This window comes from Durio zibethinus, chromosome 24, assembly GCF_047325235.1.
Source record: "Durio zibethinus cultivar Kanyao isolate XHJ-2024 chromosome 24, ASM4732523v1, whole genome shotgun sequence".
Classification (NCBI taxonomy): domain Eukaryota; kingdom Viridiplantae; phylum Streptophyta; class Magnoliopsida; order Malvales; family Malvaceae; genus Durio; species Durio zibethinus.
Window position 1 is genome coordinate 9,743,627 of NC_143185.1, and position 25,587 is coordinate 9,769,213.

At 29.2% G+C, this 25,587-nt stretch overlaps 2 protein-coding genes and 1 long non-coding RNA gene across 14 annotated transcripts in view; 2 read left to right on the plus strand and 1 right to left on the minus strand.

Moving 5' to 3' along the window:
• Positions 1-788: 788 nt before the first annotated feature.
• LOC149511911 (uncharacterized) lies at positions 789-1,899 on the minus strand. The gene is made up of 2 exons (XR_016333413.1): positions 1,047-1,899; positions 789-953 (listed from the first exon to the last, which is right to left on the minus strand). It is a non-coding gene; the product is annotated as an uncharacterized LOC149511911 (long non-coding RNA).
• An 86-nt stretch (positions 1,900-1,985) lies between these two features.
• On the plus strand, positions 1,986-5,548 carry LOC111316856 (glucose-1-phosphate adenylyltransferase large subunit 1, chloroplastic-like). Of its 11 annotated transcripts, none has more exons than XM_089753972.1 (8): positions 1,986-2,342; positions 2,430-2,615; positions 3,966-4,243; positions 4,339-4,629; positions 4,738-4,821; positions 4,930-4,985; positions 5,103-5,196; positions 5,286-5,548. In XM_089753972.1, exons 4-8 carry the CDS (start codon positions 4,627-4,629, stop codon positions 5,421-5,423), a joined length of 375 nt encoding a protein of 124 aa, XP_089610098.1. In that variant the 5' UTR covers positions 1,986-2,342; positions 2,430-2,615; positions 3,966-4,243; positions 4,339-4,626; the 3' UTR covers positions 5,424-5,548. The 11 variants fall into 11 exon arrangements, with proteins under 11 accessions (XP_089610098.1, XP_022774781.1, XP_089610102.1 ...); XM_022919046.2 differs by having other exon boundaries at positions 4,339-4,372; XM_089753976.1 differs by having other exon boundaries at positions 4,339-4,372; positions 5,290-5,548.
• Positions 5,549-5,702: 154 nt separating this feature from the next.
• The window catches only part of LOC111316858 (ARM repeat superfamily protein), an 85,219-nt gene continuing 65,334 nt past the window's right edge, over positions 5,703-25,587 (plus strand). Inside the window, exons 1-3 of one of the 2 annotated variants that reach the window (XM_089753970.1) lie at positions 5,703-7,037; positions 8,296-8,374; positions 8,519-8,550. The gene's annotated coding sequence lies outside the window, so the exon portion shown is untranslated. The remainder of the gene's footprint in view (positions 7,038-8,295; positions 8,375-8,518; positions 8,551-25,587) is intronic. The other variant, XM_089753971.1, reaches the window with a different exon arrangement.

A 25,587-nucleotide genomic window follows, 5' to 3' on the forward strand; every position in this document is an offset into this window, starting at 1 on the left:
AAAGTTGTTTGTATCAAGTCTTAGGAAGTTTCTAGATCTAATTTCATTTGGAAGTTAAGAGGTAGTTAATTCGATTACTAGTTAGTTGTTTTCAATTATCACTTGTAAGCTACTTTTTAGTTGTTAATTGAGCTTAGTATTTTTGGTTTCTTAGTTTACATTTAAGTTCAAAGTATGTTGGATTCAATTTAAAGTACTTTAGCTATTGTTTTGATAAAGTTTTCAAGAATGTTTGTTTTACATTTAATAAACTTGCTTTTAGTTACTTGCATTTCTAGTTTTTGGTTTTTCATTCTTGTTGCTACTAGCTTAATCTTGTATACTTTTTTTGATGAATTAACTTTAGATTAGGTGTGACGATAATAGGTACTTAGGTAAGCTTTTTTAGTTAATCCCTGTATAACGATGTTTTAAGCTTTGATCACTATTATTACTTGTATGATACGTGTACTTGCAAAAATCACTCATCACATATCGTCAACAAGATTTAGTGTTGGTAGATTCAAAGCTTTCATTCTTCCAAATCCCTTACGCCTAGCAACTATTTTTTAGTGTTCAAAGGGAATAAATCTCAAAATAATGGATGAGAGTAATGTCAAAGAATGCTTTAGCTAAAAATCCCTAGCAAGTCTTGTACTCTTGATCAAATAATTAGTTTTAATCATCTAAATCTTAGTGATTCCATTTGTATTTCAAGTAAATTTTCAATTGTTCTTTTAGAAATCCTATTCTCTATCATTTAACTTTTTAACATATATAAAACAAATAATAACAAAAAGACTAGAATTTAAAAATGTAATCTTTTAAATTAACAAAAACAATTTTACCCTCTTTCTACAAAAGTTGAATAATGGATTTAAATAACTAGCACACTGTTTAAATGTTGCGACCATAGATTTCCTTTTCGCCGTCCTCTTCTCAACCTCACCCATCTCGTCCAGCTCATGATTCGACTTGTTATTGGAAATGGGGAAAGTGCTTTAAAAAACTAAATATATTGCTTTATAATCCTACACAAACTAAAAAGAGCAATTGAATATACTTACTTGGCTTCATAATTGATAAAGTCACTATTATGATGCAATCCAAAGATATGGAGAAAGATAATTGATGAGAAAGAAAGAAACAGAGAAAGGAACAATGCAAAAAGGATGACGGAAGAAAGAAAGAGAAAATAAAAGCGACAAGATTATTTGGGATTTGGAAATACGTACCTTGTAATACCAATCCATCCATGAGATAAATTTTATAAATATATAAATCATAATGTTTTTTTTTTTCATTTTGGGTGTAACGTGGTTGTTTCGTAATTTTTTTTTATTTTTTTATTTTAAAAAATATTCGAAAAAAATATAAATAAGTGATTGTTTTTTAATTTAATCGAAGAAAGAGGAGTAGATAAAAGATTTATAATATAAAAAGAGTAATGTTTGAACGATTAACAAATTTATTGAATCACTTAACAACATGTATTTATTAGTTTTAAAAATGTGATTGATTATTTATCAAAAGTTATATTTTTTTAATTTAAAAATATGATTGATAATGAATAAAAATAATTAAATTTAAAAAATATTTTAATTATGTTATTGATATAAAAAATGATTAAAAAAATTAACAAAAATCACGATTTTAATTTCAAAACGTAGTTTCTCAAAAAAAAAAACACATTTTTTATAAAAATAATATATTTATTTCATAAAAATAAGGTACTTTATCTATGAAAACCCTCAGTCACGTGTCACTTCAACTTTCTTTTTAATTACTAAAGACTTTTGATCGTTGATGGCCTTTCATGAAAGAAAATTATTTTAAAAAAGAAATATTAAACGTATAGGCAAATGTCTTTTCATTTAGTTTCTTTGTCTTTCTCTATTCTAATCTGCTACACTCCATTTCTCTTTTACAAAGTTTGAACAAAAATGAATAAATCGAAAATCGTGGAAAGGTATATATATTTTCTGGTTTTAGGTTCTTGGTTTTCCGTCTCTGAATCTACTCGGTAAGGCTTAGTTAGAAAAGGTAAGGTTTTTTTTGTTGGGTTCTGAGAAGCTTGCGGCACTAAGGGAGAGGCTAAATCGAGAAGCATAAACCGAAGGCAGAAGCAATTCCCAGCAATGTAATAGCTAAATACCAGAGACAGAAGCACAAAAAGCAACCTTTCGCCGTTGATAAAAAAACAACAAGAAGGTGGGTCTGATGGAGTTAGTGGGAAATCGGAGGTTGTGGTCTTGAAACGAAAGTCTTGGGTTGATAGATTTTTGGGAGTTTAAATGCTCGAACAAAAAAGGGATTGAATCGAGGGCGGTGGGTTTTGTGCTTAAACAACAAAAATCAGGAAGGTACCGCTCTTTTTCTCTTCTTTTTTTCTGTTATTTTTTTCTTTAATTCCTTTCATTCTTATCTTCTCCAAAACATCACGCCTGCAGAGAAACAGCCTGTAGACCACGTCAGAGTTTCATCCAGAGGTTGTGTTGTAGAATCGATTACCACGGGTGGCGTTGGAGGATAAAGAGGAGAGCAGGTGATTGAGACCGACTTGGTAAGTACCGTTTGTGGGAAAAGTGGTCATGTTCGAATACCTATGCTGGAGTTAAGTTCGTTGCGCTTCAATGGTAAAGCTACGTGAACTCTTTTTTGATTTGAAATGAGTAGAGGGGTGGGGGAGAGGGTTAGGTAAGATTTGAGGAATGAATCAAATCTTTTTTTTTTTATTTGAAGGATTTTTTTTCGGATTTTCTAAACAGAGGAATGAATCAAAGGTGATTTTGAATGGGTTCAGCGGCAAGAGACCGTAGAGGCAAAGTTTTAAGTTTATGTTTTGGGGGGTTTTTTATCTCGATTTTTAATGATTTCTTAGGAGATTTGAGCTATTGGAGAGATAGAATAGGAAAAGGCAGAGTTATTGCCGGTGAACGGTGGCTAAGATAAAGGTGGTGGTGGTATTTTTTAGGTTTTGGGTATTGGAATTTTAACCTTTTTTAAACAAGTCATTTTAAATAAGTCAAACAAAAAAAAAAAAAGAAAAATAGGGAAAGAGAGAAAGCCAGGCAATCAAATGTTCTCCTGTTGTTAGGGTCACTACGAGGTGGTGTAATGATTAGGTGATAGTAGTGCGTATGATAGTGGTGCTCAAACTAATAAATCATTATGGAGAAAATAATAATTTGAATAGCGATTAATAGCTTTTTAAACTCAAGTTAAGGTAAATGTACACATCTTATTTAGCTAATTATTTTCTTAGAGAGCCAACTTAGGCAAACAACTCTTAAACCTCTTTATATGTTTAATTCATGTTGTCTTTAAATGCAATTGGTTTTTTTAGATTACATAGCATTTCTTTTGTCAAGCTCCATATATGCCATTGGTTATTTAATAGAATCATGTAATACTGTTTCTTTCTATATAATTTTAACTGGTGATATGATTTGATTATGTTCTTGGTTTATCACCAAAACATTAAAATGATATTGAAATAAGTAACAATGTTTAGCCATGTTACTAAATTTAATGCTATAGTTTTGTCCGTTAGTTGTTAGTTAGTCAGGTAAAGAAAATGCATGTCTCATGTTTCCCAAGCTTTGTTGATGATGATTATAGTATAATATAATAATTCTTTATTGAACCTGGGATCATTAAATTATAAGAATCAAAGTAGAAATAAATGCAAAATCTGATTTGTAAACATGAATCTACTGTTGGCAAAAAAAAAAAAAAAGAACCTATTTTGGTTATATAATGTGTTTGGTTATAACCAAACTCCAATAAGTCATGGAGTTTGGTTATATTGTTTATTTAACGATGAGTTTGGTAATACAATGCGTTTTTCATTCAATTATAAAGTAACATGAACTGGGAGTAGCTTTAATTTGAATATAAACAATGATTTGATAACTCTGTTGATTTAATTTACAATGGTTGAGAGGTATGATTGACTCCATTTCATTTTATTTTTACTTACGCAGTTTATCAATGACAAAATCCATCCATAAGATAAATCTTGCTCATTTTGACTGAGCATTGACCTCTCCTAAAGCCATCCATGTGGCGCCTTGTCATTTCTCTTTTTTTCTTTTTTTTTTTCCTTCTATTTCTTTCCCTCTTCCCATGCCCACGTGACAGCACAAAGTCCTAAAGCCAAAGTGTACATTCACACCCAACTTAACTCGGCTTCACTTAACAGGCACTCTCCTGTGTTTACAACTTTGGCAATGGGGTCAAATTTGGAGATGGCTATGTTGAGGTATCATTTCAGCATTCATTTATGCACAAATGCCAATAGATTTCTGGTTTAGCAGCAACTGATTCTGATATTTGAAGACTGTTTCTTTGTAATAGATATTGGCAGCCACACAAACCCCAGGAAATGCTGGTAAGAGGTGGTTCCAAGGGACTGCAGATGCAGTGCGACAATTTCACTGGCTTTTTGAGTTAAATATTCAGAGTCAGCTCCTATAATGGGAAAAAAAAGTCATTAAAATAACTCATTTATGGGAGATTGGTATTTGAAAGTTTTATTGTTATCCATTAGACACAAGGCATTTATTTTGATTTAAGAAGAACAAGAGAAAGTGAACCAAACTATTGCAAAATGTCAAGTATCAGAAAGAGTACCATTATTATTTTATGGTATTTGAGTTTGCCAAGTTTTGTTCCTTTGTCACTAGAACTAAAATTACAGCGGTAGTCCTTTCTTTTATGTCAGTGACTCTTGGTTAACGATTTACTATCTTGTAGGGTGCAAGAAGTAAGGAAATTGAGGATGTGCTGATTCTGTCAGGGGATCACTTCTATCGAATGGACTATATGGATTTTGTTCAGGTAATAAGGCACAAGATATGTAGATAGTTTTACTTGTGTTATATTATATACATTGATGACATCAATTTTCAAAATATAGAAACTGAGATTCATGATTTTTGTTTACAGAACCATCGGCAAAGTGGTGCGGACATCACCATTTCTTACCTTCCTACAGATGATAGGTACATCACCATTTTATGGATTTTCTTTGATATTTCAATTTCTTGCAACAGATATTATAGCTTTCATCTAATGGTACTCAGTAATAAGCATTACCTTCTCTGTTGCTTTTATTGTAGACATGCCTCAGATTTTGGTCTAATGAAGATAGATAATAAAGGAAGGATTTTGTCCTTCAGTGAAAAGCCCAAGGGACAAAAATTTAAAGCAATGGTAAGTCCCAGTTTGTTATGATGAACTTTGCCTTGTAATTGGTTTTAGAGATTTGAGTGGTTTTGCTAATATAAATGTGTATATTTTAGGCAGTAGATACCACAGTTCTGGGACTTTCAAGAGAGGAGGCTAAAAAGAAACCATATATTACTTCCATGGGAGCTTATGTCTTCAAGAAGGAGATAATTCTAAACCTTTTGAGCTACAAATTTTTTTTTATCAATTAATTTCCTCTGAAGGAAGCAAAGAAAGAATAAAAATCTTGATCAAGTGATAAATTTAACAATCATGTAAACATACACCTGCGATGTCAAACATAGAAGCATAAGTTTTATAAAATGTTGTTGACTCATATGGCGTTTTCAATTGCAAATGACTTTGGGTACAAAATGCTTTCTAATTCGGTATTGAAAGGAAAATGGTATTGTGCTTCATGCTTTCTCCTTTTATTTATGGCAATTTACAAAGCTTTTATATATTGATTTTATAATATTTATATCAGTGTTATATACTTAACAAATTTGATTAATTTATCTTTGAATACTGATCACTTAGGTATGTAAAATTAGTTGTTTAGAGCTATGTTTCAAAGAATTCTATAGAATTTTAAAATTTCATGAGATTTTTGAGACACTGATTAATGAAAGATTTAAATTCCAAAGTCAAACCATTTAGAATGCAAAATCTTAGTAAAGAACTTTTTTCCTTTTAGGTTTAGTCCAACTCATAGTTATTTGTTGCTTACTTGCTTTGCAAGTTACAAATTTTAAAAAAGGTTTCAAAACAACTTGTTTTTGTGACTTTTGAATAGCATTAGTTAAAGAATGGGTTTTTAGATACAATATTTACTGTTTTAAATCAGAATTCAAAGACTATATGCATTAATGACATTGATAAGGACTTGGAAGCTCAAGGTTTGATAGCAATCTCAAATAATTTTCTCATTTTACATTTTTATCTTTGTTTAATTGAGTGGATATACATTAATTTATTGAATATATCAAATTGAAGGATGATCAAAGTATTGTTAAGAAAATGTTAACTTTATAGATCAAAATACTATAAAAATTCTTTCTTTACCCTTTTTACTTTCTCGTCTTCAATTTTTTTTCTATTGATCTATAAAAACTCTCTACTTTTGCTAAAATTTGATTTTCTTTCAAGTTCTGTTTCTGAGTTTTTCTCATTCTTTTATAAAGTTCATTGAAGTATATTAATCATATACCAATTGTTAATGGGTTTTCTCTTTTTGTGATTTCAAAATTTATGGATTTTATTCTTGCATCTTAAAGAATCTTGCCATATGTTTTTTGTATCATGTATTTTTAGAAACCTTTGCTACTTTGTCTGGTTTATAAGATTAACACAGTGCATTATTTGGTTTGCCTGTGAAGTTCAATAAGGTATCTTTGATGCGTATATATTTGTTAGAGTTAATTTTGTAGTTTCTTGGGAAGTTTTTTTTTTTTTTTTCCCTCTTGTAGTTTTGCTTGGTTGTTGAGAAAAAGTTTGAGCTTTGGAGGATTTCATGACAAACCCAATAAAAGGATCTTAATGTTATATAGAAGAAAATTTTTGGGGTTTGAGTTTGGATTGCAAAAAGACAATTTTGATGTTGTGGGAGGCCAAAGTTTATGGTTAGTTAATGTGGGAAATGCTTTGTCCTTTCAAGGTTTTTGAATAAAACCATAGTCTATGGCTTGCAAAGCTTCTACATTCTTTAACAGATGACAATCCAGATTTGTAGAAGCAAATAGGATGCATGATTGGGGTTTTTCAAATCTTTGATCGCCATCATATGCTCACCACTAAGCGCCTAAGCCATAGGAAGCAACCTGCAGGTAGTTCTCCTAGGGATGTGTTTAATCTAAAATTTTGTCTAAAACTAATTCTTTTTGCTGAAGTCCACTAATCACAGATTGATGCAATAGTTTTTGGATATTGGAATTGCGTATTTGCTTGCTTATACTGATGTTTTATAACTTCAAAAATTATTAGGTTTTGGTTTTTTGAATTTAGGGTTCATGATTATAGTATGTAAGTTGATTGATACATTGTTTGAAAAAAATTATATTGATATCATATACTTGACATTGAATTCTTGTGGCAACGCACGGGAATTCTACTAGTATTTATAAATTGATCTAATAAAAAACAATTAATTTAAAGAAAATGACTAAATGAGAAAGTAAGAAATTGATGAAAAGAAAATTTGTTTTTATTTTTTTCTATAATATTAATGCCTTTAAAATAAAAAGGAGTTAGGTGTAAAAGTTGCTCCCTTCTTTCTTGTTAGCTTATCTCTGTTTCTTTTTTTTTTTTTTTAATGCTTTTTAAGTTAAGTAATAGAATGAGTTGTAGATTTTAAGAAATCTTTCATTACGTCACATAGCTTCTTTGTTACTTATCGAGATCTTTTATCTTAAATTCTTGTTTGTTTTCAGGTATAATTTTTTTTTCTTTTTATTTTGTTTGAAGTTCTAGGGCTTGGTTAAATTTCGACACAAGATCCACCCAGTGTAATCGTATTTATTTAAAACTATTATTCAATTTAAAATCTTAAATAATGTTCCTTTTCTCTCACCTCTCCTCTTTTTCACTCCCCACACTTAATTTATTTAAATTATATTTAGGTATTTTTCAATAATTCGACAAATTCTTGTAAGTTTGGAAATAAAGTAAGGATTTTGATTTTTTATCTCAATTTGAAGAAAACAGGAAAATTATATGCTAAATCAAGGAATCATTTTTAGGATTATTCTTTTTTTTTTTTTAATTTTCACTATTGTTTTCTAAGAAGCAAGCCTTTATGTCTTGTTGTACATGCTTCATTTCCAGCTATAACAATCTTTCCCATCATATTTGGATCGAAAAACATGGGAAATTGCATTGTCTAGCCATTTTTTTTTTTCCCTTTTAGATATTATGATAAAGTTAATTGAATTGGGTTCCATTTATAGTACATGGGAATTGAATTAGAAGCTTTTAGTTGAATTATTAAATTTTAAGGTTTGCAATACTAGTGATTTATTGATGATTGCTTCTCTAAACTAGCTTGGTAATTTGATAATAATTTTGTAATTGTCTTTTACCAAATAGGAATAAAGAATAGCTCAATCACTTCAGTACCAGCGTCCTAAGATGGTAAATGGTGGCTATGTTATTACGTGATAATAGGGTAATTTGATTAGGTGCCTAGTATCAATGTAAGCTTTTTATTTTATTCCTTTTCCAGCTTCTTTCATTGCGATTCTTTAGGGCTAGATGAATTATAACATAATCTGATTATGTAATGTTAAGTTTTTCCATTTCACTTGTATAGGTATTCTTTACTACAATAAATGAATGGCTAAGGTTGGTACATTTTTAATTGATTGTTAGATTTACATTCGATCCTGATTTATTATTTGTTATTTGTGACTAAATTTTTTGTTAGAAAAACAATTAAAGAAATAAAAATAATAATAAAAAATTTTAGTTTTGAGGGGTGAAGAACATTTTTTTAAAAACAATTATATTTTTAGGATATAACAAAACTTCAAATTCTTTAATAAGAAGTAATAATAATGATTATACTGAAAGATCTATTTATAACGAATAAATAGACATAAATTTTTATTTAAATGATAATAATCATTTATATAATCATGACTTGTATGGATAATCATTTATTTATATTCAAATAGTTATAACTATTTATTACATAATAATTATTTTTATTTATACATAATTATTCAAAATATAAATAAAATTAATATAAAAATTAAGTCTATTCATCAATAATTAAAATTTTTTATCTAATGTGAGATGCACCATATTATAAACTACTAACAATACCTCATTAGTTTGGATTGTTGGTGCTTAATCTTTAATTTTTTACAAAAATAAATATTATAAATACAAAAGGATATTTCTCAATTGAAACTTTGAATTAGCGTATATACATTAAATTTTAACAAAGTTTATGGTGTCTGTAGATTAAATCTCAACTTTTAGTGTTAGAATTAAAGATATAACACACATAATACTTATTCTTTTGTCAAAAGATTATAATTGTTTTATCATTATCATGGCCATGTGTTTATCTTATTTATAATATTTACAAGAGAAACCTTATTTCTTCTTGTTTAAGCAATATCACTTCTATACTTATATAGGTAAAATTTACATGATATCTACATTGCTTTAGACATTTAAATAATAAACTCAATTAAAAGTATAAAAAAACTTGTCATTCTCACGTAATAGACCATACTAATTTTTAAAATTTGAATGGGTTTTACTAGTATTTAACAAACATATAATAATAATTTGTAAAAACCCATTAGACTTTGTAATTAGAGGTTACTAATTCAAAGTTAGGTTCCTATTATTAATGTCTAATAGTAATGGTTTAAACTTATTTTACTTGTATTAGTAACCAAGTATCTTGGAATTTAATTTTGATTTATTTTAATTACTCCAACTTGATGTTGAATCTCTAACATAATCACTTCATAAGTTAATATGTCTAAACTTTTCATTTTGCATGTCATTTAAATGCTATAGACATAGTCTCATTCTTGTTATTTTAAGAAATAGTTGGTATTGGTTGTGGTCCTATGATTCAAATAACGGTGTAGTTGTGGTATAATGGTTGTTATTTTACGGTAATGCTACCACCTACAATAGCTATTTGAAAAATATTGAGTGAGAATTTGAATCTCATTCATAACAGAGTGTCACGACTACAAAAAAATAATGTAGTAGTGAATAGTGGTCTTAATGGACCATTATTGTTGTTCCATTTTTTTGTCAAAAAACTAGAATAAAAAAAAGTTGGCAACTCCCAAAAAAAACCTTAATTTGACATCAATCTCAAGCCAACCTAAAACAAACTCAAATTTAATCCCAAATCAATCATCAATTCAACATAATCAATAGTTCAACCTAAGTAATTACTTGTGTAAAAAAAATTGCAAATTTTTGTTGAATTTTAATAGGATTGAGCCAATTGGTGAAGTTAGCCTTTTCATCTTACATCTTTTGTTAAGTGAAGGCTCTAACTCAGATGGTGAGAGATTAGAGCTCGGCCACTAGGGTGGGCCATTGGGTGGTGGTGATGAGTTTTCCTAATTGAGAATTAGGATTTGGGATAAGGAAAACTAGAGCCTAAGTAGAAGCCAGGCACATGTCGCTATGGCTAAATCACTTAATTGGTAGGGCCGTATCTTATGGGAAAGGGAAGCTTCTATTTTGGACTTTTGGGTTGAGTTTGAGAGTTGAAAGAGTGGACATTGAGAATTGATGAGAAGTAAAAGGTTGAGATGAATGAGAGTGTGAGAATGAGACTGAAGAAAATAAGAAAGAAGAAATGTCAAGAGAAAAGAGCGATTATAAGGGAATAAGGCCAAAATTTTAGTTCTGAGCTATAGAAAGGGATTAGGATGGTTTTGTTTGTGTGAAATTTTTTATTGAGGGAAAATTTTGTTTATAGGAAATTTTAAAGTTTAAATTTTATGGTAGGAAAGTTTAAAATTAAATAAATTTAGGAATTAATATGAAATAGATAGAGAAATTTTGGAGAAATTAGATAAAAATTAAGGTGATAATTTTTTTATAACTTAAATGAAAATTAATTAAAGTTAAATGATTATATATTGATTTATTATTTATTATTTTATATTTTATATTAGAATTTTATTAATGATATTTTGTTTTGGTGTTTGTATTGTTAATTTTTTTAGTATTAGATTAATTTTTATTATTATTATTTTTGTGTGCTTAAATAAAAATTAAAAATTCGATCCCTTGTATAATAATTTGAAAGTAATTTATGATATCAATTTTAAATTAATTAATGTGTAAAAAATTAAAATACTTAATAAATTACTACATTTCAAAATCATAAAAATAATAAATATTTAATAGTTTATTACATTTAAAAATCAAGTAAATAAAAGATATGTGATCATAAACTATTTTGAAAATTATCAAATAAGAGTTTTTATAATTATAATTATAATTACTATATTTTATAGCATATTGTGTGAAATTAAGAAAAATTCACAACTGAGGTATCCGTTATGTCCGTAATCGCGATAAATACTATGTGATCGAAAACGCGACTGCAACTGTAATTTAAATCCTTATTGTGGCCACAACTCTATACTCATAAATTTTAACCATTTATTTTCATGTTTTTATACATTTTTAATATAATTATACTTCTAGTATAATTGGATAAATTCAATGAATAAATCAAGTCATTTTCGTCCTTTTAAGATATTTAAGGACCATTTATGATTTTATTTTAATAAGTTGTACTAAATTTATTAGCTTGTGTGATTTGCTCATAAAATTATACTAAAATCTTACAACACTATGGTGATCATTTTTATTTCTTTTGATTCTCATCACCTCCATCATGTGCAAATTTGCATTATTTTATTAAAATATATCTCATTGAATTATCAAAATATCATATATATTTAATCAAGTTGCCATTTCATTTATTTTTTCATTATTTGGTAGTTGTTTTTGTTTAAGTAGGAGGCCTTAAAATCCACCATTAGTGAAAGATAACTAGTAAATATTCAATATTTTAATATTTCCTTTTTATAAAAGTTCCAAAACTTTTATTTCAACTTGATATGAGAGTATGCATCAATAAGTATATATGATGCGAATATAATCACCCTCAAAATTAGTAAACTCATGCTTTCTATAGTCTCATTTTGAGACTGTCATTTCAACTCTTGAATACTTAAAAATTATTTGATCATGGACACTAAAGCCATATCCATTACAATTCATGTCATTAAAAACAATCATAGTTTCATGTATAATCACACAATACTATAAATTTTATGTCCAAATTAAAAATTATATGAAATTTTCACCCAATAAATAAAATGCATTTTAACTAGTTACAAAGAATTATATAACTTTTCCAACTGAATTGAAGTTATCTTAGATAATATGTTTATTTCTTAGTGAAATAATATTATATAAATAAAATAATATGAATCATATATTATTCTCTTGTCAATAAAGTGCTATCATGGAATATGGACCATAGAATATGATTTTATGATAAGAACATATATACTTGCTTCTTCTTCGAAAAGATTTATAAATTCACAATTTCGTTTATGCCTTAAAATAATTTTCAAAAATTTTATTATTTTGATTTGATAATCATGGTCTTACCAAAATATAATAAGGCTATAAAAAATTCAAAACCAAAGCTAACAAGTACTTCATGTCCATTTTATGCTCATGATCATTCAATGCCATGATCAAGAAAATCCACATATAGCATACTGTAAAATCATGAATCATAAATTAAATAATTTAATTCATAAATAAAGATTAAAAAAAAGTCAATAAAGAAAGCAAAATTTAATAAAAGTCAAGGTCTTTTATGAATTATTAATTATCAATTTTTTTAGTAGAATATAAAAACTAGAAAGATAATAACAAGAAACTAATCTTGTATTTAGTATTTATTTCACCTAAAAACTATTTGAATAATTGAAACTTTCCATGCTTGTTTCAAAAGTCGATTTTGCCAACTTAGCCAATTTATTTTCCTTATATCTTCCTCTTGCGAAATATAAATTGCATAATTGCCTTTAAATTGTTAGAAAAAATAAATAATGGAATAGAAATAATAAAAAGGAATTTTGGCTTTGAGGCATTATGGCTTTAGGATACAACAAAGTCTCAAACTCTCCAATCAGAAGTAGTGAAAATGGTTATTTTGAAAAATCTATTTATAATGAATAAACAAACACAAATTTTTATTCAAATGATTATGACCATTTGTATAATCATGAGTTATATGGATAATCATCTATTTATATTCAGATAGGTATAATTATTTATCATATAATAATTATTTATGTTCAAACATAATTTATCAGAATATGAAAGAATTAATACAAAAATTATGTCTATTCATCAATAATTAAGTCTTTCTATCCAATGTGGGATGCACCACATTCCAAACAACTAACATTTTTTATGAATTTATTGAATTTGTTGTAGATTTGGACTATTTGAAAAATATCCTATAAAAGAGGGAGTTAAGGCCTTGTGTAAACAAGTCTTCTACATGTATGGATTCATTCCTTTCATTTTGCTTCCAACAGGTCATGATAATGTTTTCATAGCTTCCTTGATATTAATTGCGTTCTTTTATTTTTCTAAAAACTAGTTGTGTAGCATTAAATATATTATAAGTAATATATATTGATGAATCTTAATATTGGCATTACTTTTGGTGAATGAGAATAAATTTGCTTTTTTTATTTTATTTTATATGTAATCTATTTATTGTTTACATTAATGAGAGCAAAAGATTATAAATCTCCATTCATTTGCTTTCTTTTCATCAAAGTTTTTATGATAAAACAATGTGTAAGGTTGGTCTAATTTAATTTTTTTCTTTTCATCCAAGAGCAAAAGAAGATTAATGCCTCATGACACTTTATAAGGTTGATTTAATTTATTAATTTTTTTGTAATTAGTTATAATGTGATTCCTTGCACATCTCTATGTTAATGATATATACATCTAGGTATAACTTTATGTACATAGTACTTATAAGATATGTATATGGTACTAATGGGATATGTACATGGTATTTATAGGATATGTAAATTTAGGTATAACTATATGTACATCTAATCATCATAATTAAGTGATTTATAATTACTTTGTATATCAATCTTATGTACATTTAGGCATTTCAGTTGGAAATTCACATTATCCAATTTGTTATTGGTATTGGGTGATTTTTTTAAAGGATTTAAAGATATTCATAAGAAGATTACCTGGCTTGTGAAAAATAGAGTAATGTGATTTTAAGTTTTTTGTTGACAAAATAAGTTTGAAGAGTGGTGGTTGCTCATTTTCTTTAAATGATGGAGAATTTTTTGAAATGACTTAAATTTTTTCATTGACCAATTATATTAGGAAGTTCTTGTTTTTTAGGTGACCTTGCTTGAAGTTAGCAAATGTTTTTGTAATAGATTCATGTTACTTTTGTATGCATTGGTTAAAAAAAAAAGTTGGAACACAAAAATCCTTTCCTTTGCCACTTCACAATCCTAATTAACCTAAAAAAATTCCTTTCTCTAGCCTTTTCCCTCCATTTCATGCCTTAAAAAGCCATGAATCCCTATAAAAATTGTTAGGGGCATTTTAGGGTTATAAAGGCATTATGAGCTTTTTCTTTTAAAGGGTGACTCATCAACAAAGCAAGGATAACTTTGTTGTTTAAATCCTACAGACGTGTTGGACACATTTGAAGTCTCAAGACTACACTAGCTCAACCCACTTAACTTCTCACCTAAAGGCACATGGTAATGCTAACTTGTTAGCACCTAATTGGACTATTGTCTGTCAAGTTAGGTTGTGTCAGCATTATCAACCCTAAACTTGTCTTTTAGAACTCGAGTTGCTCGAGCCTGACATTCTCACTCTATAGGTATAAATAACCCCTTTGCACTAGTTATAGACATTTTATATTTTTCATTCTTCTCTTAAGATTTCACTCATTTCTCTTTTCGAGCACTGACTTAAGCATTCAAGTAGAAACATTGAAGAAGCCTCCTTTTTTACTTCTAACTGACCTCTAACCTTGTGATTTTAGGTCTATCTAGATAGGTTATAGATATAATTTTTCTTTCAAGAATTGTTAGTTTCTATATTCACTTGCAACTTTAAGTTTTCAAGTTTTTGATCAATTTTTGCAATTTTCTTTCATTACTTACATTTCAATTCTATTTTTGCAATTTCAAGTTTGAGTTCATTCAATTTGATGTAATTTATACCTAGATTTCTTGTTGACTAACTGGTTTCTAGATTTTGCATTTAAGTTTTGGTTTGAATGTTTTTCTTTGGATCTTTATTTTTAGCACTTCAATTTCATTTTAATTTTGTTTAAATCTTTATTCACATTCTATTTTGAGTAATTTCCAGTTGGTTTGGTTAATTTCTTAAGAATTTTCTAAAAATTTTGTTGTTGGAAGTTAGAAGTTAGTTGAGTTAGTTAGTTTTTAGTTATAGTTAGTTATTTCAGTTAATGCTTTTAATGTACCATTTTACTTGTTAGTTAAACTTGTTATTTTCAATTTTAAGAATAGAGATGCATTTTAATTCATGTTAATGTGATTGAGACAGCTTTAATAAGGTTTAGGGATAATAGGTACTTAGTCTAGGGATCTTTTTAACTAACTCTCATAGGATTAACATATAGACTTTTATACTCTATTATTACTTGAATGGCCTGTGCACTTACATAAATAATTCCAATCGAGTTTTTAACGACGTTGCTGGGGTTAGGTGTAAAGAGCCTTAGGCTAATACCATGCTTCACCATGCTTGTCCATAGATTGGTTCACCCTTTAGTTTACATAGCTTTAGTGTAGATAATTTACACATAGTTATTATATTTTTGTTTAGGTTTTTATTTTATTTTTCATATGGATTCCAAGCTTTATGAGGTAACTGAGCATCATGTGGATCATGCTAGACTTTATTATTTTGATGACTACCTAGGACCATGGCCTAGTGAGGAAGATAAAACTAAAAGGGAGTTGGCCCTCAAAGATGTATCCAAAAAATTATACTTTCTAGAAAATCAATTAAAAGTCATTAAAGCTAGGTATGATCCTAAGCCTTCTCTTGTCCATAACTTTCCAAGCCTATATGGCTTGGTGAGAAAAACAAAGTTAAAAGAGTGTTGACCCTTAAAGATTTATCCAAAAAATTAGACGCTATAGAAAATCAACTAGAGGCCATTAAAGCTAGGTATGATCCTAAGCCTACTTTTGTCCATAACTTTCCAAGGTCATGTGGCAATCGTAAAGTGCATGGTGGAGACTACCATAGTGATAGGTGTACAATTGATCAACAATTCTAATTTTACACAAACACCCATACTAGTGAAATTTAGGAGGGTTATCCTAAGAACATGTGGGATATTAGTTCAAGGCATTCCTTTAGTTCACCACCTTAGTACACTTCGACTTATCCTATCGAGTATTCGTTTTCACAATACCTTCTACCACCTTAATATTCTCCGCTATCACTACAAGTTCCTCAAATGCCACACTATGTTCCACCACAAAAACATTTTTTTCATCATAATACTATTCAACTTCACATCACTTTCCATCCACACCATATTCACCATCACCTTTTATACAAGAAAATATGCCATCCTTTGAAGAGATGCTTAATGAATTGCTCCAAACTCAAGCAAATTTTCATCAAGACCTAAAGGTATTCATGAAGACTCTTAGGTAATGTGGTCATAATGCATATGCCTTAATTACTTACCCTCAAGATTCCATGCCTAATACATAGAGTCAACACCTTGTTGGGAGGATAAAAAAGAGCATACATTAAGAGATCTTTTGGGGAGAAGGGTCCAACATGGATTGATGATGATGAAGAGCCTATTGTGGTGGAATTGTCACATTTTGTTATAGTTGTAAAGGAAAAAATAGTGGAGGTAGAGGGCAAGCATATGGCTAAGAAAGTTTATGATGCATGATCATCTAGGGAAGTTAAAAAAGAAAAGAACATTCAAGAAAAAGTTGAGCTTGATATTTCACTCATGCCATTTTTTGAGTTTCTTGAATATCACTTACCCGATTGTGTGAAAAGGCATGAGGTGGATAAATGTGTTGATAAGGTAAGCTTATTAGCTAAATCACTTAAGCCCTTAGACACATTCCTTTTTGAATCTAGTATCAAGCTTAAGAATGAAAAGGAACACATTAGGAAAGAATTTACTTGTCTAGTAGCTTTTTCATTCCTTGATCTTATGCTCGAAGCTATAAACATTTCATTGTTAGAGTTTCCCCAAGATAGACCATCTATAGAAGAAAAAGTGAATGATATGGATTTTAGACATGAGGGTTCAATTCCCTACTTTGAATTGAAATAAGGTCTTGGTATTGGTCCTGATCAACAAGAAAGTGAACCAAATAGTACACCTCTATTTTTTGAGATTCGATTGTATGATGATATGGAAATGCATGTGGTTGAAAATCCATTTTCTGACAACTTTGATGAGCATAGTAAAAAGGATGAGGATGAAATAGAGGAAACTTTAAAAAAAATATCAAAAGTTGATAGTTTGGAGGATTCGAATGATGATCTCATTCTCAACTTGATACCTTTGACTTCTCATCCTTTATGCTCACTCAACTTATATCATTTATGGATGAATTTTTTGTTTTAGAGCCTAAACACATGTTCTCCATGGTAGTACTCATATCATTCATATTGAAGCCAATGACAACCTCTGTTAGATCATATTGCAATAAGGTTAGATTAGTCATAGAGGTGGACTATGAATCTACCCATTTACACTAAGGTCATTTAGAGTTTACCATTACATATTTGGTGCAAAGAAAAAGAATAAAGTGGGTAGATTTTGGAATTAAGTGGTGTAATTTTTTAACACCAATGAAAGTAAAGCTTTTGACTTTAGCTAAAGCACTGTTTAAAAGGCAACCCAAGGTTTACTTTACATGCTTTTTATTTTTGTTCATATTTGTATATAGTTGTTTCTTTTTGTCGATGTATTCATTTGTTCATTCGGTTAGGTTCTTTATCTTTTCGTTGTGCATTTTTTCATTTAGTCATTCAGTTATCCTTTCTTTGTACATATTAATGTGATTTTTTGTGTAGTTGTTTTTTTGTTTTGTAGGATGAACAAAATTATTGTAGAAAGGATGCACTAGTTTCGATCAAAGCATTCATGTGAGTTTCAACCACCATGCATCCATGATAAAAGGGGAGTTTCCTTGTTCTTCCCATGTGCTTTATTTCTTTTTGCTCATGATAACTCTATTTTATAGAGTTATTTCTAGTGCTTTTATAGTTAGTTTTTGTGTAGTTCTTAGTAAAATAATGTTCTTTTTACTCCAAATGGTTGAATTTTCTGTTTTGTAGGTTTTCTTCGAGAAAATAATAATTCTTGGTAATTTTTTAAAATTCTTTAAGTTTCTTAAAATAACTTGGCTGATTCTTGATCATATTTTAGATAGTTGAGTGTTTTTGGAAGTTCTTGAGTTTATCAAAAAATCTTGAAATTTAAGAATTGGAAAAATGTTCAAGATTGGTTTTGGCAAGTGTTATGGAGTTGAAGATGATGAATCTTGAAGAAAGAATTTAAACATTTATGCAACATCTCAAGTTGGGATTTCAGCATTAAATAGGGGTAGAATTGAACTTTCACATGATTGCTAGTCTATGGTAGTTTGTGTAGGTGCACATGCATGTGATTACTATTGGATAACTTGGCGTTTGAATGCTTTCTTAATGGTTAAGGAAGATGATGTGGCATGATGAGGTACAATTCTATTTTCTTGGAGTTGGATTTCTTTTCTTAGTGGTGAAATATTCCTAATTCTACTTGGAGTAAGATTTTGCATGGGTTATAAAGACACCATGTATGAGCATTTATGAAGCTTTTTGGATGAAGTTAAATTCTAATTTTTCTTTAAAAATTCAAGCCAAGGTATGAAGATCAAGATCAAGATAGAAGGATTTGAAGCAACTTTTTGGAAACTCAATATAGTAAGGCCGAAAATATAATTTCTTAATTTAGTAAGATTTTATTTTCGATAAGTTTATGTATGGTATGAGTTGCTACATGATAAGTTATGGTATGCTAAAGATCTAAAAGCCAAGTATGGTCTAGAAACTCACTTTTTAAGAGTCTTTATTGAATAAGCATTATGGGATTAAAGAGACCAAGTCCAATTGAAATTATGTGAAGTTTTCTTGGAATCCCATCTTTGGCCGAAAGCTTTGGGGGATTTTTAGGTTATAAATAAGCAATTAAAGTGTTAGGAAAAGGGTGTACAAGGGTTGAACGGACAGACCAATCCATAGCTTTCTTGTTTTTAGTTTTCTTTTGCATTTAAACTTTCGATTTTTAATTTTCTTGTTCTTTTAGTTTTATGCTTTTTCAATTTAGTTTATGCACATTATTTCTATTTTGTTTTACTTAGTTTTTATGCAAATTGGTTTAAAAAGTGTTAGTTGCAATCAATTTGGATTTTAATCTTTATAATTTGTGATTCTATCTTTAAGTCCTATTTAATTCATGCGGTCCATGTTCTATTTTGTTTAAGTTCATTCAATTACATGTTTAAGTCATCTTTAAGCATTCATTTTACATTGTTAGGGCTAGATTTAAGTTTAATTATCACATGCTTGTATGGTTTGCATGATTTAGGCTTAAATTGATATAGTTACAATTTAGGTTTTATTGTTTTTATTTCAGTTATCTCTGATTTCTTTTTTAGGGTAATAATTAGTTAATTCTTTATTTAATTAATCTTGTTTCACTTTGGTTTAGTACTTATTGATTAGGGTTTGCATGAATTGCATTAGATTAGGATTTATATAATTTTGGTTTTGCGTATTTAGTTGATTTAATTTTTGTTTAAGTTTAATTTGATTTAATTGCATGTTAGTAAAGTTACTTGCATGGTTTATAGTTAATTAAGGTTTTAGTTTGCATGGTTTGCATGTTAGTTCATTAGGGTTTATATTTGGCATTGCATATTTGATTCTTATAAGTTTTTGTTTTGGTTCTTTTGATTCGTATTGCTTGTTTTCTTGCATTATTACTTCTGGTTTATTCTATTTATAGTTAATTGGATTTCAATTCCGATATCTAGCTTTAATTGATTTTAGTTTTGATTATTTAATTAGAATGGTTTTTGTTTGCATATCTTTAGTTATTTATAACTTGTTTAGTTTATTTTGGTATTGATTCATAGTGTTACATGTTTTTAGGTTTTTATTTGATTAATTTTCATATTTTTTAATTGATTTTTCTAAATATAAGTCTAAGAGCATACAATTTTGGTGCTTGAATTTTCTATTTTTCACTCATCGGGGGAACGATACTCTACTTATCATTATATTTCTTGTACGATTCTATGCGCTTGTATATCATCAATCAGCTTACACATTGAAGACAATGTGTTCTTTAAGCTTGGGGGTTTAGAAAAAGTGCTCTAAATTTTTGCAAAATTTTTCAAATTTCCCTTGAGTTTTGCCTTGACATTGAGTTTGACTTGTTGTAGCTTGAATCATTAGTATGCTTTCTTTGATTAGTTCTTCATAAAACCAATGATAGGTAGAGATTAAGAATGAATATAACTTTAAGAAAAGATTGAATATTGTTTGAAATATGAGATGCTTACATTTAATGACTTTTTGAGTATAAGTTTTCATTTGTGAATTAATACTTTGATCATTGAATTGCATTTTTATCTAGTGATTGATTATGTGAGCATGAAAATTTCTTTTCATTGGTTTTTGAAATTGTGTTTCATGTTCTAGAATTTTTTTGATTATCTCTCGAGTTGAAATATTAGAGGACACATGATTAGCAAAATGATATTGGCTATCTTTGGATCAATTGAACCTTTTCAAACTAAACTTTATATAATTTTTTCATAGTCACCCCATTTGAGCCAAATGATATCTTTGTTTGTTATGAAACCACATTATAAGCCTAAGCCTTTGATTTGATATTTCTTATCTTTTTGGTCTTTTACCTATATGCATCGGGACATTCATGTATCAGTTTGAGCTATGCATTATTAGAGAGGAAGGATGGAGCTTGGAAAAATGAAAAAAATAAAAAAAGTCAAACCATGAAAAAAGAAAAGAAAAAAAATAATAAAGTAGTGAAAAACAAATAAAGGAAGAAAATAAAAAGAAAGTGAGCAAAAGCAAAGTTTAGAGGTGATTCTTTAGACAAATTTTACCTTTCTTACTTTAAGAGCTCAACATTGAATTAGACAAAATAATGCATTGTTAGGGTATTTGAGCTTAAAATGATTTTTTTCATATTTTGACCCTAGTCTTACATTACAAGCTTATAAAGTTTTAGATGATCCTTAGTCATGTGTTTATATACATTAGTAGAGATAGATATGATAAGCAAACATATGAAACTTATGCACACATTATTAATCTTTGTTCTTGAATTTTCTTGTTTTGCATAACATTACTAGATTACATGTAAGGATCTGTGAGAGGTATTGCTTGCACTTGGAACCATAGTTAGGAATGAGCTTAGCATAGGTTGATTCTTGTATATTAGCACATTTGCATGATTTTGCTTTAGTTATATCCATTAATGAATCCATAAGGCATTAATGATGAATGAAGCATTGGAAGTTAGTAATGATTCTTGCTTAATCTTGTTTTGCTTAAGGACAAGCAAAGGCTTAAGTTTAAAGCTTTGATTGCACTAAAATTTGGCATTTTCTTACCTCATTTTAGTGCAATTTCTTTTGAATATTGGCTTAATCCTTGAGAATTTTGGAAAAATACTTCTAAATGCATAAATGTTAAACGTGTAGGTAAAGCTATGGAAAATGAGGAATTCTAAAGATTTTGATTCATTATGGAGGATTTTTTGTGCTAAAAGATAAAAAAAAGCCAAAACTAGTATGCTTGTGCTACATTGACAATCTACGGGAGTTTTTTGTAACCCTTTCTTCTATGATTTTCGTAGCATAATTTACTTTAACAGAACCTTATTTTAAGTCTTAATTCTCATATCTCTCATTTAGAAATATTATTTTTAGCTCATTAGTATATTATTATCTTTGTGATATTTTTACAAGTGCTTGAAAGGTAATAGATGCATTAATGTAGTTAGAAGCTAATTCTGAATTTGTAATTTTTCAGAATTTTTTTCAAGGTTTATAATGCATAATTTGTACATTTAATGGTCTAAATTTTGGTAGCTAAATGACAAAACCAATTGTTATAATTGGCACCAAAAGGGGAAAGCATAATTTCAATCTTAACCGTTGGAAGCATTGTCATATGATCAAGTCATTGTGGCACCAATTGTGAAGACTCAAAGAGGATCAATTGGAGTTACTGACCTGGCCATTTGAAGGGATCTAATTGGTCATAATGTTGACTTCTTATAGTTGATTGGATTATACAAATAAGGTTTGAAGTAAAGGGCAAGTTAAAATAAGAAATCAAGAGAGCAAACGAGTTATAAAAGGGAGAGAAAGAAGGATCTAAAAGGATGGCAGTTCCCATTTACCTATAAATAAGGGAGAGTGGCTAATCGTAAGGCACTTTTAGATAGAGTTTAAATTTTTAGTTTTAAATTTCTTCACTTCATTTTCTTGCTTTTCAAATAAGGCTGTTTGGCAACCAATTTGCTTTACTTTTTATGAAAATTTAACTTTCTTTCATCAATTTTCAATGTACTTTCATATTTTCTCAATGAAATTTCAAGAATCATTTGCTTTTGCCTTCAATTTCCATTGATTTTACGCGATCATCAATGTTGTTTGGCAGTTTTGGTTTTTGACCTCATTGCAATGTTTTGATTAGATTTTAATGAAATCTAGCTTGTTTTGAGTCATTTTTTTCTTAGATTTCTCACTCATAGATCTTTAAATCTATAAAAAATCTCGTTCAAATTCTTATAGCACTTTAAAATATAATGTTTTTACATGCTAAAATCAGTGTTAGTTTTAAAATTTTTGATGGATTTTAGTACTTTTAATATTATTTTCATGATTTTAGGATTTAAGGCTTGTGGACTTGATTTTTATGCAATTCATGCATGAAGGTGCATATTCAACCATGCAATGCAAGGTGGCAATCAAACCTTATAGCTTGCCATCATCCATCCATACGGGAATGCAAGTGTTTGAATTGTATAAGAACCTTTCCATCACCCTTGACATTCTACCACACCTATCTCAAGGAAAATTTCATGCAATTTCAAGACCCTTTGGACTCTATCCATTTACGACTAATTCCAAATTAAGAAGAGATAAAGCTTTCATGTGCCAATTTGAAAAATTCTAAGCTACCAAGGACACTATGGGATTTGGCTAGTAAAGTTTGAAATGCACCATGACTCTTTTGCTTAGTTTTGAAGAATTTCATTTGAGGAAGGAGTTTATTATTTTGAATTTCAAGAGTTTAGATAACAAGCAACTACTTAGTCTTGTAAATTTTACCTTAGCCGAACCAAAAGTGGAGATTTGATCAAGATTGCATCAAGCAAAGATGAAATGGTCAATATCTCTTCTTCAAGACCCCATTCGATCAATAAAGATTTTGGCGTCGCTATCGGGGATTATAAAGATGTTTTCAATATCAATAAAGATTTCCTAAACTGTTGTAATCTAAACATTTTTTACTTTTATTTGCTATTATCCTTCTTTGATCTTTTTTTATTTACATACGTAGATCTAAAAGTGTGGATCTAGCTTTAACAGATCAAGAAATTGAAAGGACTTTTAGGCGAAGAAGGAAGGAGCAATTTGTACCACCTGCACCTACACTAATGACAAATGCAAACAATGAAGCTCAAAGAACATTGAAGGATTATGCAGTCCCTATTACTAATGGTTTCCAACAATCCATTCGAAAGCCAACCATTCAAGTGAACAAATTTGACATCAAAGTTTCAATAATCCAAAATGTCCAAACTTTTGTATAGTTTGGAGGGCTATTAAGCGATGACCCTAACCTTCATCTTTTTAATTTTCTTGAATTATGTGATATATTGAAATATAATGGTGTTTCTGATGATGCTATTCAACTAAGATTTTTTCCTTTTTCTCTTAAGAACAAGGCAGAGAGTTGGTTATCTTCATTACTATCAAGCTCCATTACAACTTGGGATGACTTGGTACAAAAAATTTTTATAAAGTTTTTTCCACTAACCAAGATAGTTAAGTTGAAAAATGAGATCACCATATTCTTGCAAGCAGATAATGAAAACTTGTATGGTGCATGGACAAATTCAAGGAGTTATTAAGAAAGTGCTTACACCACGGTTTACCCCAATGGCTGCAAATCCAATCTTTTACATTGGTCTTACACCATTTATAAGAGCAACATTAGACTTAGCTACTGGAAAGGTAATCATGAGCAAAATTATTGAGGAGGGCCATGAGCTGATTGAGAAGATGACTGCCAATAACTACCAATGGGGCATGGAGAGAAAGGTAAGTAAGAAGTCTGTTGGTCTGTTTGAAATTGATGCAATCACTTCTATAAATTCCTAGTTAGCCGCCCTCACAAAAAAGGTAGAGGCTTTAAAATCCCAATCTCAAACCAACCCTTTTAATGCAATCTAGAACCCATTTGTTTCATATGATATTTATGGTGACAAGTGTCAATTTAGAGTATAACTAGTCCAATTCATCCAATAATCCAAGTCCACCTATAACCCATACAATAATTCCTATAACTCAGGTTGGTGTAACCACTCCAATTTTTCTTAGAATCAACTTAACCTCCAATCCATGAACCAAACTAACAACTTCTACCCTAATCCACAATGCCTTAACCTACTCGAAGAAAAGAAACCTAGTTTGAGGAAATGTTGACTCAGTTGATGCAAACCAATAATGCTAATATTCAAAGTCAAGCTGCATCGATCAAAAATCTTAAAAACCAAATAAGCCAACCCACCCAAGTTATAGCCAACTAACCTGTAAGAACCATACAAAGTAACGTCAAATCCAACCTTAAAAGATAAGGCAAGAAAGTTTGTAATGCTATCTATTCAATTAGAGATGATGGGATGGATGAATCTGATGATGATGACATAATGGATGAGCCTGTAGTGGTAAATCTCTCTAGTTGAGGTAAATTTCATTAGGAGAGTGGACATCTTGGAAGATGAAGAACTATTGAGATATGGAAGAGAGATTTTGAAAGGTTTTGAACTTATGGCACTTGAAGCCCCTGAGAGCATTACACCATATGAGAAAGAAGATGAAAAAAATTCTGAGATGGATTATAAGGAGGATCCTGAGGAATGCATTAAGGATTTGTTGAATAAAGAACAATGCTTATGCAAGTTGGGAGAACACTATTAGCAAGCATCCAACCTGAACCTAAAGAGGTAGTTTAAGATGAGAAAGTTCAAGATGAAGTATAAGAAAGGGCAAGGTCGATCGTAAAAATGTCTACTTGTAGACAATGTTTTGATGTAAGACCACCTACCCAAAAAGCTATTCTTAAAGAGCTATTTAAAGAGTTGAAGGTTGCCACATTTGTGGAAGACTACAGTCCTGAACTTAAAAGACTCATCCACAAAAACCTATAGAGTTTTACTATTTCTTGTAGAGTTGGACATTTAAATTTTGATGAAGCTCTTTATGATCTTAGATCTGGCATAAACCTAATGCCTTTAAATATTTTCATAAAGCGAAGATATGGTGAGTTGAAGCCTGTAAAATATAATTTTAAATTTGTTAACCAATCTACCAAGAAGCCATAAGGAATGATAGAAAATGTGTTGGTAAAAGTTAGTAAGTATGCATTCCCTATGGACTTTATTGTGTTAGACATGAAGGA

Coding starts and splice junctions, on each gene's coding strand:
- LOC111316856 (XM_022919046.2), top strand. CDS start 4,212: ATGGGGTCAAATTTGGAGATGGCTATGTTGAG. Junction 4,244..4,338: donor TTGGAGATGGCTATGTTGAG/GTATCATTTCAG, acceptor TCTTTGTAATAG/ATATTGGCAGCCACACAAAC. Junction 5,197..5,285: donor GACAAAAATTTAAAGCAATG/GTAAGTCCCAGT, acceptor TGTATATTTTAG/GCAGTAGATACCACAGTTCT.